Source organism: Perognathus longimembris, chromosome 23, assembly GCF_023159225.1.
Source record: "Perognathus longimembris pacificus isolate PPM17 chromosome 23, ASM2315922v1, whole genome shotgun sequence".
In the NCBI taxonomy this organism is placed as follows: domain Eukaryota; kingdom Metazoa; phylum Chordata; class Mammalia; order Rodentia; family Heteromyidae; genus Perognathus; species Perognathus longimembris.
Window position 1 is genome coordinate 22,964,477 of NC_063183.1, and position 13,867 is coordinate 22,978,343.

Sequence of the window (13,867 nt, forward strand, 5' to 3'; positions counted from 1 at the left end):
AAGGTATTTGTGCCCATGATAGCTATCTGTGACTTCAATACCCCTCTCTAAATGGCACTGAGAGACTGGGGGAAGTGTTGGCTTTCAATTCATTACCAAAGGTTTTGCTAAGTCGAGTGCAAGGCCTGGGAAAGTGGTTCATTCCTATAATCTCAGCTACTTGAGAGACACAGAGATAGGAAAACGGGGGGATTTGAAGCCGGCCCAGGGCTGGGAATATGGCCTAGTGGCAAGAGTGCTTGCCTTGTATACAAGAAGCCCTGGGTTCGGTTCCCCAGCACCACATATATAGAAAACAGCCAGAAGGGGCACTGTGGCTCAAGTGGCAGAGTGCTAGCCTTGAGCAAAAAGAAGCCAGGGACAGTGCTCAGGCCCCGAGTCCAAGGCCCAAGACTGGCAAAAAAACAAAACAAAAAAAGAAGCAGGCCCAGAGGATAAAAGTTAGTGAGACATTGGGTGCTCATCTTATATCCCTAGCTGAGACTGTGACCTAGGGGATCAAGGTTCAAAGCCAACCCAGGAGAAAAGTCCTTGAGGCTTTTATTTCCAGTTAACCAGCTTGAGGCATGGCTCAGGTGGTAGAGTGCCAACCAAGCAATCAAGCCAACAGAATAAACATCAGGGTCTGAGTTCCAAACCCCAATCCCAATCCCCCACACATATTCACCGAGTCTGATTCAGGTTAAAGATCTGTCCTGCTCTTCAAGGAAAGAGAATGGGTTCAGTGAGCATCAACAGGTCATTCTCTCAGGAGCTTCTTGTCATTTTCCCTGCTATCTTTCTGCCCTGCATTAGAGGAGGCACTAAAACCAATGTTGGTTCCAATCATGGTAGGACAGCTTCAGGCAATTCTATATAATTCTATAATCTTTAAACTGAAATCTGAGGATCACGGTTCAAAGCCAGCCTGGACAGGAAAGTCTGCGAGTCTCTTCTGTCCAATGAACCAGCAAAATGCCAGAAGCAGAACTGTGAGCTCAAGTGATCGAGGGCTAGGCTCAGAGACAGCACCCAAGCCCTGAGTTCAAGCCTCAGGAGTAGCATTGAGTCATTCAATCACAACAAACCCACCTAGAAGCGGGGGGACCGAGTAAGATGCGGCCATGAAGAGTGGCAGGACTTCCCAGTAGCATCAGCAAATACAAAATCTAAATGCTGTCTATGCCTCGTGTCAAGGTTCTTCTAATGGAGTCATATTTTCAGAAGGCTTAGAATGTCCAGCAAGTGTCCAATAGCAATATTTCTACACAGATGAGCAGCCATAACCTGGTTGGGGCTGAGTGGAAGTTTTGGAATTGCTGGCATGCATTTTCCCCCATTTCCAGTAATGTTGAGGGATGGAGCCTTTTGGAACTCTGTGTAGTTTTCAAAGCCAGTGAAAGAAAACACCGTTATTTTCCTTCTTGGAATGTCAAGACATAAATTTCCTAGCTGCCCAACAAAGCCATGAGGTTTGAAAACTTCATCCTCTCGTCTCTCAGGCGGAGATTCCACACAGCCCCCCAGAAGCCATGGGAACCACCCCGGAGGTTTGCAAGGGCTGGATAACATAATACCCAGGTGTTGGTGGCTCATCCTATAATCCCAGCCCTTCAGAAGGCTGAGATCTGCAAGATCTCAGGTTTGCTGCTTAGCCTGGGCAGAAAAGTCTCTGAGACTCCACTTTCCAATGAACCAGCAAAATGTTAGACTGGAGATGTGGCTCAAGAGGTAGAGTCTCATCAAAGAGTAAGCAAGCTAAATGAGAGCCTTGAGTTCAAGCCCTGGTACTGGGCTCCCCTCCCCCTAAAAGAGTACTCAGATTTCGAATGCGTCACAATGCAATTTGAATTTGTTTTCTTCTTTTTGGAATGCTAGGGATAAAACCCAAGATCTCACACGTATGAGACACTACTGTACCTATCATGAGCTATATGCCGCCCAGAATTTTTTGAAGGGGGGGGTAGAAATACTATAGTTTGAACTTGAGGCTTTGACCTGGCTCGACAGGTACTCTACCACTTGAGCCATAGCTCCAGCCCTTTTCACTTTTTTTGGTGCGTGCACTCGTGTACACTCCTGTTCTGGTATAGGCCTTGAATTGAAGCCACGGTGCTCGCACTTGGCCTTTTCTGCTCAAGGATGGCACTTACCACCCCTGCACTTCCCGCTTTTTCCCGGTGAGTTGGAGATAAAGTCTCATGTGTTTCTCTAGCTGGGCTGGCTTCCAACCTTGATCTTGCAGATCTCAGCCTCCTGAGTGGCTAGGATTACAGGCGTGACCCAGCCGCACCTAGCTGCTCTGATTATTCCTGAGCTAGGGGCTCACTTTTTCCCTTGCCAGCCTGGATGAGAACAGAAGTAGGAACTATTTTGGTTTCAACGCTAGGCATTGCTGAGCTGTAATGATAGGCAACCTTGAGACACCATGATAAGGCCCCACTTCCCTTCAATACCGTAGCCCAAACCCGGGAAGCCAAGAACATGAATGTCCAAGGCAGCGTTTGATGTCACTGGGGTCCTGTTTTCTTTCCCTTTTGTTACCAAATCAGTCCTGGGGCTTGAACTCAGTGCCTGGACACTGTCCCTGAGCTCTTCAGCTCAAGGCTAGTGTTCTGCCACTTTGAGCCACAGCGGCATTCTGCTTAGAACCCACTTGGAATAATTTCACCCCTTCCACAGCTCTTATGACTGCATGTTTAACAATGGGGGGTTTGACAAACAGCTTTCAGACTTGCTGCAAGTTTGAAACCATCATCTGGCCAGCTGGGCCTCGCAGGTTCTCATCCATAGGCACGAGGGTCTCAAGGGTTTGTGCAAGGCCTGGAGTGCCCCCCCCCTTTATCAGTCCAGGTGGGCCAGCCACAGGGGTTGCTGTGCCCGTGGGGGGCTCAAAGACCTCCTCATTCATTCATTCTTGCCAGGTCCCTGACAGTCGTTCTTGCCTCGCTCATGACACAGGATCGCCCTCTAGTGGCTGAGAGGGAGATGGCATTCCTTCAATGCCAGGAACCCCCCTCACACACTTGCCCAGGAATCGCAACCTTTCAATGCACAAGTCGTCCCCACTCCTCTCTCCCACCCCCACCCCCACCCCCACAGAAACCTAGTACACAGCAGGCCTAGCTGAGGAGTGGCTGTCATGTCACCCAGCCCCAAGCAAGGAAACACACTCGCAGTGTGTCAAGTGTGACCCAGGACAGCGACGCAGGGCGGCCAGGGGACAGAACAGACCTCAAGCCGAGGTCCCCCTCCACAGACAGTGGCGCTCCATGGGAACCCAGTTCTGGTACAGTGGGCAGAGCTCATGCCATCAGCACAGAACTAGTCCGTGGCTTGTCCTCCTCAGCCCCACCCAGCCTCCCTATGCGCAGCTCCACAGTGCTGGGACCATCTCTCCCCCCTCCATTGAACCAAGAGATAAATGACCACATTGGCCGTTCATAGCCTGGGCCTAGGACATGGAAAGCAGCTGTTGGTATTGGTCTGCAGGGGGGGGGGCGGGGGGAGGAGGAGGAGGAGGAGCCTGGGCTCCCTGGGGAATTGCCTTTGCATTTTGATTGGCCAAAGACTACATGGTGGCTGTGCCCAGCTCTGGCTCCTCTGAGTCACTTCCTGGAACCCTCCCCCAGCAGCTGTTGGTCACTCCAGTGCACTGTACAACTGCAGTGCTGTGTGTGTGTGTGTGTGTGTGTGTGTGTGTCTGTCTGTCTGTCTGTCTGTCTGTCTGTGATAGTCCTGGAACTTGGACTCAGGGCCTGAGCACTGTCTCTGACTTCTTCCCCCTCAAGGCTAGCACTCTGCCACCTGAGCCACAGCGCCCTTTCTGGCCGTTTTCCATATATGTGGTGCTGGGGAATCGAACCCAGAGCTTCATGTGTAGGAGGCAAGCACTCTTGCCACTAGGCCATATTCCCAGCCCCCTCAGTCACTTTTTTTAAAATATTTTTTTATTTATTGTCAAAGTGATGTACAGAGGGATTACAGTTTGATACGTAAGGCAGTGGGTACATTTCTTATATAACTTGTTACATACTCCCTCATTCTCCGCTCCCCTTCTCCCCTCTTCTCCTCCCCCATGAGTTGTTCAGTTGGTTTACACCAAATGGCTTTGTAAGTATTACTTTTGGAGTCATTTGTCTTTTTTTCTTTTGGCCAGTCCTGGGCCTTGGACTCAGGGCCTGGGCACTGTCCCTGGTTTCTTGCTCAAGGCTAGCACTCTGCCACTTGAGCCACAGCACCACTCCTGGCCGTTTTCTACATATGTGGTACTAGGGAATCGAACCAAGGGCTTCATGTATATGAGACAAGCACTCTTGCCACTAGGCCATATTCCCAGCCCTCGTTTGTCTTTTTGTCCTTTGCCTCTCGATTCTGATATTCCCTTTCCCTTCCCTAGTTCTAATACAAGTATATACAGTATCCGGGGTACTAAGATGAGATTCAGTGATAGCGCTGAGACAACCACAGGAAGGGGATAGATACAAGAAGAATAACAACAACAAAAAACCTACGGTTTCACATGGCATGTTGAAAGTGATTACGACCATGATGTAACACTCGTTTCCATAATGTGGAGTTCATTTCACTTAGCATCATCTTATACATTCATAAATGCATTGCTCTTGGGCTCTTGTGATCCTCTGCTGTGACTAGCCTAAACCTGTGCTAATTATTTCCTATGAGGGAAACCATAGAGTCCATGTTTCTTTGCGTCTGGCTCACTTCACTTAGTATAATTTTTTCCAAGTCCTTCCATTTCCTTACGAATGGGGCACTGTCATTCTTTCTGATAGAGGCATAGAATTCCATTGTGTATATGTACCACATTTTCCTGATCCACTCGTCTACTGAGGGGCATCTAGGTTGGTTCCATATTTTAGCAATGGCCAATTGTGCTGCAATGAACACTGTTGTGCTGGTGGCTTTAGTGTGGTCTTGCTTGTAATCTTCTGGGTAGATGCCCAAGAGTGGGGCTGCTGCCCCAGCCCCTTTCTACCATAGCCTTGGGGCAGGACAGCCTCGTAACTGTAAGGCTGGTGATCTTAGAGGCACAGCAGTGCATCTTTCAGCAAGGGATTCCTTCCCTCAGTCAGAGCTCAGGCATGGGCCATACAGGGCAGGGACTTGGTGAGAGACATCATGGTTTTGAACACAGGAATGCTGTAAAGAGGATGGTCAGGTGGAAGGCAAACTGTCTGAAGCTGAGCTACAGTGATGGCCCAGGGTTTTGAACCGGTGCAGCAGGAAGATGGGAGGCAAGGCAGGGGACAGGCAGTGATGTCCCCTGGGCCTCACAGTTGTCTTCCATCTGAGATGCATTTCCTTGTCTGCCCACCGGGTGTCGCCCTCCCTCTCTCTCCCAGCAGGACGCCTTCAGCACCTGAGCCTTTGCTCAGACCCACCCACCCCCTTCCAGGCCTTCCAGCTGGGAAGTCACGTGACTTCTGGTATCCCGCTAATGCTCCTTAACCAAATATCGACACGCTCCAGATATATAGGAATATACTACCAGCATGCACTGCTCTGGCAGAGAAGGGGCAGGAAGTGATGTCACCCTCATAATCTCCAGGGTGTGCTGGCCCCAGGGGGATGGGAGCTGGAGGAGACTTGGGGTTTGCTCCTGCCCAGAAGGCATGGTCTCTCCTGCTGGAGCCAGTGGCTAGTGCTCCCCACTTTCCTCTTGACCCCAATGAGTGCCATTGCAGGACCCCGGCAGGAGCATGGAGCGGTGGTTTCTTTTCTGTGGAAGATCCCTTCCCACTCATGCACCCCCCCACCCCCCCACCCCCAACAAGCCCAACCCCTTCTTGCAGCAATCTTCTTTTCTTTGGGAGGCAGCTGGATGTCGGTTTCACTTTGGTTTGTCTGGAAGCGGGGAGAAATGCTTTCCTAGCTTTTATTGTTTTCGGTTGAGTTTTTGGTACTGAAACTTGAACTCAGGGCCTCGGGTTCTCCCTTAGCTTGTTTGTTTGAATCATGCCTCCCCTTCTGGAGAATCACTAATGCAAAACACAGAGTAAGGAGGATTCTGGAAGGGAGAACTGTTACCCAGAACAGTATATCTGGAACACTGGTAAAAATTCTATTTCCAGGCCACCGCTGGTGGCTCACACCTATGATCCTAGCTACTCACGAGGCTGAGATCTGAGGATCTCAGTTCAAAGCCAGCCCAGGCAGATAAATCCCAGAGATTCTTATTTCTAATTTTCCCCTCCCCCCCAAAAAAATGACAAGGAGAGGTTGGTCTTTGTGCTTAGACAAAGTGTAGGGAGAGCCAGGTGCCTGCCTCACTCCTGTCATCCTAGCTACTCAGGAGGCTGAGATCTGAGGATCACAGTTCAAATCCAGCCCGTGCCGTGAAAGGTCCGTGAGACTCTGACCTGCAATGAACCACCAGCAAATCGGAAGTAGAGCTGTGGCTCAAAGTGATAGAGCAGTAACCTTGAGCCAAAGAGCTCAGGGACAGCACCGAGGCCCTGAGTTCAAATCTAATGACTGACAAAAAGTTTAGGGAAGGCATCCTGGGCTTCTAAGGGCAGAAGTAAGATTTGAACCTCATCAGGATATAGCTGTAACCCTCCATAAGACCAAGGCCCGGGACTGGGAATATGGCCTAGTGGTAGAGTGTTCACCTCGTATACATGAAGCCCTGAGTTCAAGTCCTCAGCACCACATATATAGAAAAAGCCAGAAGTGGCGCTGTGGCTCAAGTGGCAGAGTGCTAGCCTTGAGCAAAAGGAAGCCAGGGACAGTGCTCAGGCCCTGAGTTCAAGCCCCAGGACTGGCAAAACAAAAGACCAAGGCCCATCTCTCACCTCCTGTTTTCTCTCCACAGTGTCCGGAGACAGACAACCAGCCGGCCCGCCCCAGCAGGGGGCAGACCCAAGCCCCAGCCCAAGCCCAAACCTCAGGTGCCCCAGTGCAAGGCTTTGTACGCCTACGACGCTCAGGACACAGATGAGCTCAGCTTCAATGCCAACGACGTCATTGACATTATCAAAGAAGGTAAGCGCACGGCCGGGCCGGGGCAGCCCCTCACACCACACAGGGACATGAACGCTTCTTGTCTTCATGGTGGCAAAATGGCTGCAGGGGTCCAGGTCAACACAGCAAACTATTTCTGAAATCTTTATCTGGAATTTCCTTAGACACGAGACATAATTTTCTCAAAAGGGTTTCAGGTCAACAAATCAGTCTGAGTACATCCTTAAAACATGTATTATGACCTTGGACGAGGTTTCACTTAGGCCTGTGAGGTGTACCATGCATCTTGACCAAAATATGACTTCTCTCCCAACCCCAGCTTTATCCACTTCAAGTGACATGGTACCATTTTCATATGTGGAGCTTGAATGGTCACGGCTGTATTCAACCCCCTCCCCCACCCTTGCCTCTTGGCTTCTCCCTCACAAAACATGTTTGAATGTCTTAGCTTTCATTCGTTAGTTGCTCAGAATTACACATGCTTTAGTCAACTTGATGTATAACCCTACAATCCTGTCTCTTTCCACATTAGAATTGAGATTTCACTCCCACCAATGAGAGAAAACAGTCACCATTTGTCTCACTGAGCCTGCTTTATGTGACTTAATTTTTCTAGGTCCATCCATTTCCATACACATCACACACTGGTGTAATTTATCCGCTACCCCATTTTCTTAATCTTTTCATCCATGGCAGGGCACCTGCGTGTTTGGGTGTGAATAGTGTAGCAATGAACATGGGTGTGCACGTGGCTTTTGTGTCTCAACAGTCTGGGATCACTGAGTCATCTCCGAATAGCCTAAGTAGTTGTGTGAGTTTACATTCCTACCCACAGGGCAACCCCAGCTCATTTTCCCCACAGAGTGCCAACATTCGTCATTTGGATATGTTTATTTCCTTTATGGACAGATGTTGAACATTTCATGTGTTTATTGGCTATTCTTCTGAGAAGTCTCTATTAAGCTTCTTTGTTCATTTATTCATTGGATTATTTTGGGGGGGTTAGTTTTTATTAAGCCCCTATGAGACAGTGGGCAAAGATCTCCCATTTTATAGGCTTTTAGCTTAATAACATATGTCCTTAGCTGTACAGAAACTGTTGATGAGATCCTATTTTGTCACTTGTCTTTCCAATTTGCTGAGCTCCTGGAACTCTGTTCAGAAACTTCTTGCCTGTAAGTTCTCATGTTTCCCCAACTCCTTCCTGCAGATGGTTCAAGGTCTCTTATCCATTCTGATTTAGTGCAAGGTAACAGGTGTCCAGTTTTTCTTCTATAGATGTCATTTTCCCAGCACCCTTTGTTGAAGTGGCTCTTTTTCCAATGTATATTTTTTGCTCCCTTGTCAAATTGGATGACTGTAGGTATGGATTTTATTTCTCAATCTTTTGGTTTTCAGTTGTTTTGGTTCTGATCACTCTAATAAAGTTTGAAGTCTGGACCTTGCTTTGGCTATTGAGCTGGGGGTGTCTGGTATGGCACTGAATCTGTACACGTGGGATGGCTGTTTACATAGTTTCCATTCTGCCAGTCCATGAACAGGGGAGCTCTTTGTACTTCATGCAGGTGTTGGCTGTAACTTTTCTGAAGAATCTTTTTGGCCAGCCCTGGGGCTTGAACTCAGGGTCTGAGCACTGTCCCTGAGCTTCTCTCTGCTCAAGGTTAGGACTCTACCACTTGAGCCACAGCACCACTTCTAGCTTCTTCTGTGTATATGGTGCTAGGGAATCGAACCCAGGGCTTTATGCATGCTAGGCAAGCAGTCTACCACTAAGCCACATTCCCAGCCCCCGCCCCCCAAAGACATTTTTTATGGACAGCACTAAGAAACTGAACTCAAGGCCTCATCCTCTCACTTGGCTTTTTTTGGTCCCTAATTGTAGCTCAAGAGTGATTTTTTTCCTGCCCAGGCTGGTTTTGAACTGCCATCCACACGTCTCAGTCTCCTGAGTACAAGTGTACCATTGGGCACCCAGATTGGATCCAGGTCTTAAGCCTCATTCTAATTGGTTGTGGATGAAACTACCCATCTCTCTACCTTGAGTTAGACCTATATGGCATTGCCCTAAGAAAATGGAGGTGAGGTTGGGCCCTCCTCCAACGAAAGGGGGACCCAGGAAGGAAGCCTAGGGCATGGCTCATGGGCTTGGCTTGCTGACTGCCTTATGAGGTAGTTTGAGAATTCAAAGCAGTGGCTCACATTTCTCATCCTAGCTGCTTAAGAGGGAGAGATCAGGAAGACGGCAGCTTGTACTTTTGTCCCTTTCAGCCACAATCTTCCTTGCCTGCGCTTCCTCTAAGTACTCCTTTTCCATGTTTCAGTTTGCCTAGAAATAAGGTCTAGCAGTCCTCTTTCAATAACACTTGTCTCTGTGTGCACTCACACCAGTGTTTTGTTGCAAAGGACAATCTTTATTTGGGTGTGCCAATCTTGGGGCTTGAACTCTGAGCCTGGGCTAACTTTGAACCATGAACCTAAGATCTCCGCCTCCTGGATGGATAGTTGAGCCAATGGTACCGAGCCCCACACACAAGGGAAACCAAGGATGACAGTGCGCCCCTACAATCTCAACAACATTCACACGGAGGCGGGAGATTCATTCGGGGCTAGCCTGGGCAGACTGCACCCGCGCTGCAGGAGCCCCCCTAGAGAGAGATCAGCCATGGTGATGGGTTCTCCTAGCAAACAACTTTTCCAACAACCCAACTCACGAGGGGAGAGAAGGGCAGCTGGGGTGTGCAGCAGAGCGTGGCTCATGCGCATGCGCTTTCTCCCTGGCAGATCCTTCCGGCTGGTGGACCGGCCGACTGCGAGGCAAGCAAGGCCTGTTCCCCAACAACTACGTGAGCAAGATCTGAGGCGCCCCCGAGACTCCATCGAGAGCCACAGGTGCTCCAGACACAGACTCAGGAGCATTCTGGGGGTGGGGGGGACTCCCCCCCAGTCTTCCGATCCACAGTGAGCAATTACTTCCCCAAGGCCCGGAGCCATTCTGCCTCCTTCTCCCTAAGACGGCACTGAGAACTGTGGCTTATGGGATGGGGAGCTGTCACTCCGTAAGTGACCCTAAAAGATTGAAAGTCTGTTTCTAGGAACCCCAGGGGGGCAAAAGCAGCACCAAGGTTCCTAAGCTTTATTTATTCTATTTAAACGTGGTGAATGGGTCGAGGGGGACCGCTCTCTGACAAGTGCCTTTCGTTGAAGAGCACATTTCTTTCCTCCCTCAGTCTCTCCTCCCTGCCCTCCTCCCTCGGGGAGGTCTGGGTGTGGGTGGACACTCAAGGCCATCTCAAGGTCAAGGGTAGGCTGGCTTACCTGTGCCAGGAGGTGCAGCCGGGAGCCTTGCTTTTCCTCTGGGTCTTTGATTGGAATGTGGCTGGCCCATGTTGGTTGTTGTTTTTCCCGTGTCATGCTGTACTTATACTACAAGAAGGATCTTTCTTTGCTCAAGCTGTACATTTATAAAAAGATTATACTGTATATGTACATATATAAATATTAAAAAAATCAGATAGAAACGTATATGAATGTACTCAGTACTCCACTGTACTCCTTTCCAAAGGTGAGGTTTTATTATGGATTCCCCCACCAGGTACTTACTGAAACTGTCACTGCTTTCCAGCTCCGTCCCCACAGACCTTGTCCCTGTGACTGCCCCCGAGCCGAATAAAGAAATCAGTGAACCCTCCAACTCTGCCATGATGTTTGTTGTATGTAATAATGGTGTCCTTCCAGGAGGCATATTCCTCACTCCCTTTGTTTTTGCTGTTACAAATGTCAAAGAATTTACTTAAAAGTAGAAAACATGTTTTGAGACTTAGTTTCAGGTTTGGGAGCCTGGGGCGCTTTGTATAAACAGACAAGAAAAACATCACCACCCATGACCTAACTTCTTCCTAAAGGAGCCAAGCCTTCAACACTGGACCTTTGCACCAGACATTCAAGATCCAAACTAGCCCCAAACACGTGCCTCACATTAAGAAAGGCCTTCATGCCAGCTGCCAATGGCTCACACCTGTAATCCCAGCTACTCAGGACGTTGAGATCTCAGGATCGCTGTGTGAAGCCAGCCTGGGCAAGAAAGTCCCAGAAACGGCTCTGGGGCTCAAGTGGTAGAGTAGCTAGCCTTGAGCACAAAGAAGCTTGGGGACAGTGCCAAGGCCCCTGAGTTCAAGCCTCAGGATTCACAATGTAAAATGCATTCAGTACTTTTCTCCAAGGCCTGGGCAGCCCCTGGAGTCCGCTGACCACTCTCCTGAGCCGGCTCTGCAAGTGTTCAATATCCCCAATGTCTCCAACACAACTTCACCCTTAAAAAGACACACTGCATGTCAGAAATACCAGTTCCCTAGGGGGCTCTATGTTAGCAGGTGACAACACCTTCTTCACAAATGTTTGAAACTAGTTTCTACTTTATAACCACAGGGCCACTGCCTGGTTTTCTGGTGGTTAATTGGAGAGTCCCAGGGGGACTTTCCTGACTGGGCTGGCTTTGAACTGAGATCCTCAGATCTAGCCTTAAGTAGCTAGGATCACAGGTGTGAGCCACCCATCAAACTCTCTTCTATGCTCACTCAACCTTTACCCAGAGTGCTCTCATGAGCCAGTTCCAAAAACCACTAAACTATGGGGCTACTTAGCAGAACCAGCCTTTTACTCCCCGGGACCAACCTTCTGTTGTGGAGACACAGAGCCTGGGACATACCAACTTCAAAAAGGTTTTGCCTCATGGTTTCAGATGCTTCTCCAACCCATGGTTGCTTTGGGACAACAACAGCGACAGATAAGAATGTCAGAAGCACTCACAAGGCTGCCAAAGCCGAACCACTTCAACAGAGCCATCACAAGCAATGAGAGGAATACAAAGTCTCTTATCAAGGAAAAATCCAGGTTGTGATGAATTCACAGCTAAATTCTGTAAGACACAAAAAAAGCACCAATGCCAGTACTCCTCAAACTTTTTAGGAAGGAAACGATCATTACCAAGCCCATTCTATGAAGCTAGTTTACATTTATCCCCAAGCTAGGTAGGTACCTCATGAAAAAAAAAAGAGAATCACAGACCAATCTCTTTGATGAACAGACACAAAACTAACCAAATTCAAGAATAAAAAACAAATTCACTATGGTCAAGTCAGTTTCATCCCAGAGATACCAGATGCTTTATCATATATGAATCAACCGTAATATGTCATATTAATAGAGCCAAGGACAAGCACACGTCCTATCAATAGATGTGGAGAAAAGCTTTCAGAGAAAATGTAACGTCAGTTTATAAGAAAAGCTCTGGAGAAGCTAGGAAAACATAATGAAGAGTATCTATGACTAATGTACAGCCAACATCATACTAACACTGAAACCACATCCTCTAAAGTTTCTAGAGCAAGGTTAGATGTCTCCTCTCCACTCCTTTTCAATATAGTATTGGAATTCCTAGCCAGAGCAATAAGGCATAATGGGATCCAAATAGTGTTGGGGGCGTCAGACTGGCTCATCTCAGATTAATTAGCAAGAGCAGAAGCTGACTCCATCTTCACTAATAGCTCCCCCATCCCTGAGCTTCAGAGTGGAGGGCCCCGCCCTGTGATTGAGTAAACTGCTTGACCACCTGAGTTGTGGAACATTCAAGGTTAAACCTGTGCCCTCCCATCAAGGAGCAGCCTTACCCCCACCCCCATGAGTAAGCCTGCATCATGTGAGCCCCGCCAAACTGGGGCACCAGGAATGATAGGTTGGTTCAAACAGTTACTATGAGGCAGACTGTAATTCCATTGGCCACCTGCTGGGGGCTGAGAATATGGCCCAGTGGTAAAGTGCTCGCCTCGTATACATGAAGCCTTGGGTTCGATTCTTCAGCACCACAAATATAGAAAAAGCCAGAAGTGGCGCTGTGGCTCAAGTGGCAGAGTGCTAGCCTTGAGCAAAAAGAAGCCAGGGACAGTGCTCAGGCCGAGTTCAAGCCCCAGGCCTGGCCAATAAATAAATAAAAAGTGTACACGCTAAGGACATAGTTACTAAGGTAAAAGGACAGACTACAGAATGGAGATCTTTTTACCAGCTATACATCAGACAAAGGCCTAAGATGCAAAATACACAAGGAGCTCAAGACTGACCCCCTGAAATCAACAACTCAGGCAAAGGAGCTGGAGACTCTCAGAAGCAGCAAGAATAGCCAGTAAACACATGAGGAAATACTCAAGATCCCTGGCCATAAAGGAAATGCAAATCCAAACAACCAGAGCCAGACACAGGTGGTTCATAGCCATAAACCTTGCTACTCAGGAGGCTGAAACCTGAGGCCTGAGGTTCCAGCCCAGGCAGGAAACACCATCAGACTCCTGCCTGCAATTAACCACCAAAATAACCATGAAACTCTCAACTGCAATTAACCACCAAAAAAGCAAAGGTGGAACTGAGGCTCAAGTGGTAGAGAGCTAGCCCTGAGCAAAAAATGCTCAAAGGACAAGACCCAGGCCCTGAGTTCAAGCCCCCAAACTGGTATAAAACAAACAATAACAAAAACAAAGAGGTTCTATTGCACCCCAGTTAGACTGGGCAGCATCAAGAATTTGAACAATAAATGTTGGTAGGGATGTGGGAAAACAGAACCCTATTACATTGTTGGTGGGCATGTTCAACCATTCTGGATGGAAGTTTGTTGATTATTTAAAAAAAACCATAAAACTTCCCGATGCCCCTGCCATACCACTCTTGGGCATCCACCCAGAAAATTACGTATCAGGATACAGTAAAGACAGTAGATATTCATTGCTGTCCTAGTCACAACAGCCAAGTTATGGAAACAGCCTAGGTGTCCTACTATAGTGTATCAAGAAAATGTGGTACTTAGAATCAAATTTACTCATTTATCAGAAAGAATATCACTTGCAGGGAAATGGAT

General features: G+C 48.3%; 1 protein-coding gene across 2 annotated transcripts in view; it reads left to right on the forward strand.

Annotated features, from left to right (window-relative positions):
* Myo1e (myosin IE) overlaps nt 1–10,679 on the forward strand; it is a 127,022-nt gene extending 116,343 nt beyond the window's left edge. For both annotated transcript variants that reach the window (XM_048333183.1, XM_048333182.1), the window contains 2 exons: nt 6,818–6,987; nt 9,748–10,679. In XM_048333183.1, coding sequence (XP_048189140.1) covers nt 6,818–6,987; nt 9,748–9,824 — 247 coding nt within the window. In that variant the 3' untranslated portion in view covers nt 9,825–10,679. The remainder of the gene's footprint in view (nt 1–6,817; nt 6,988–9,747) is intronic.
* The last annotated feature ends 3,188 nt before the right edge of the window (nt 10,680–13,867 follow it).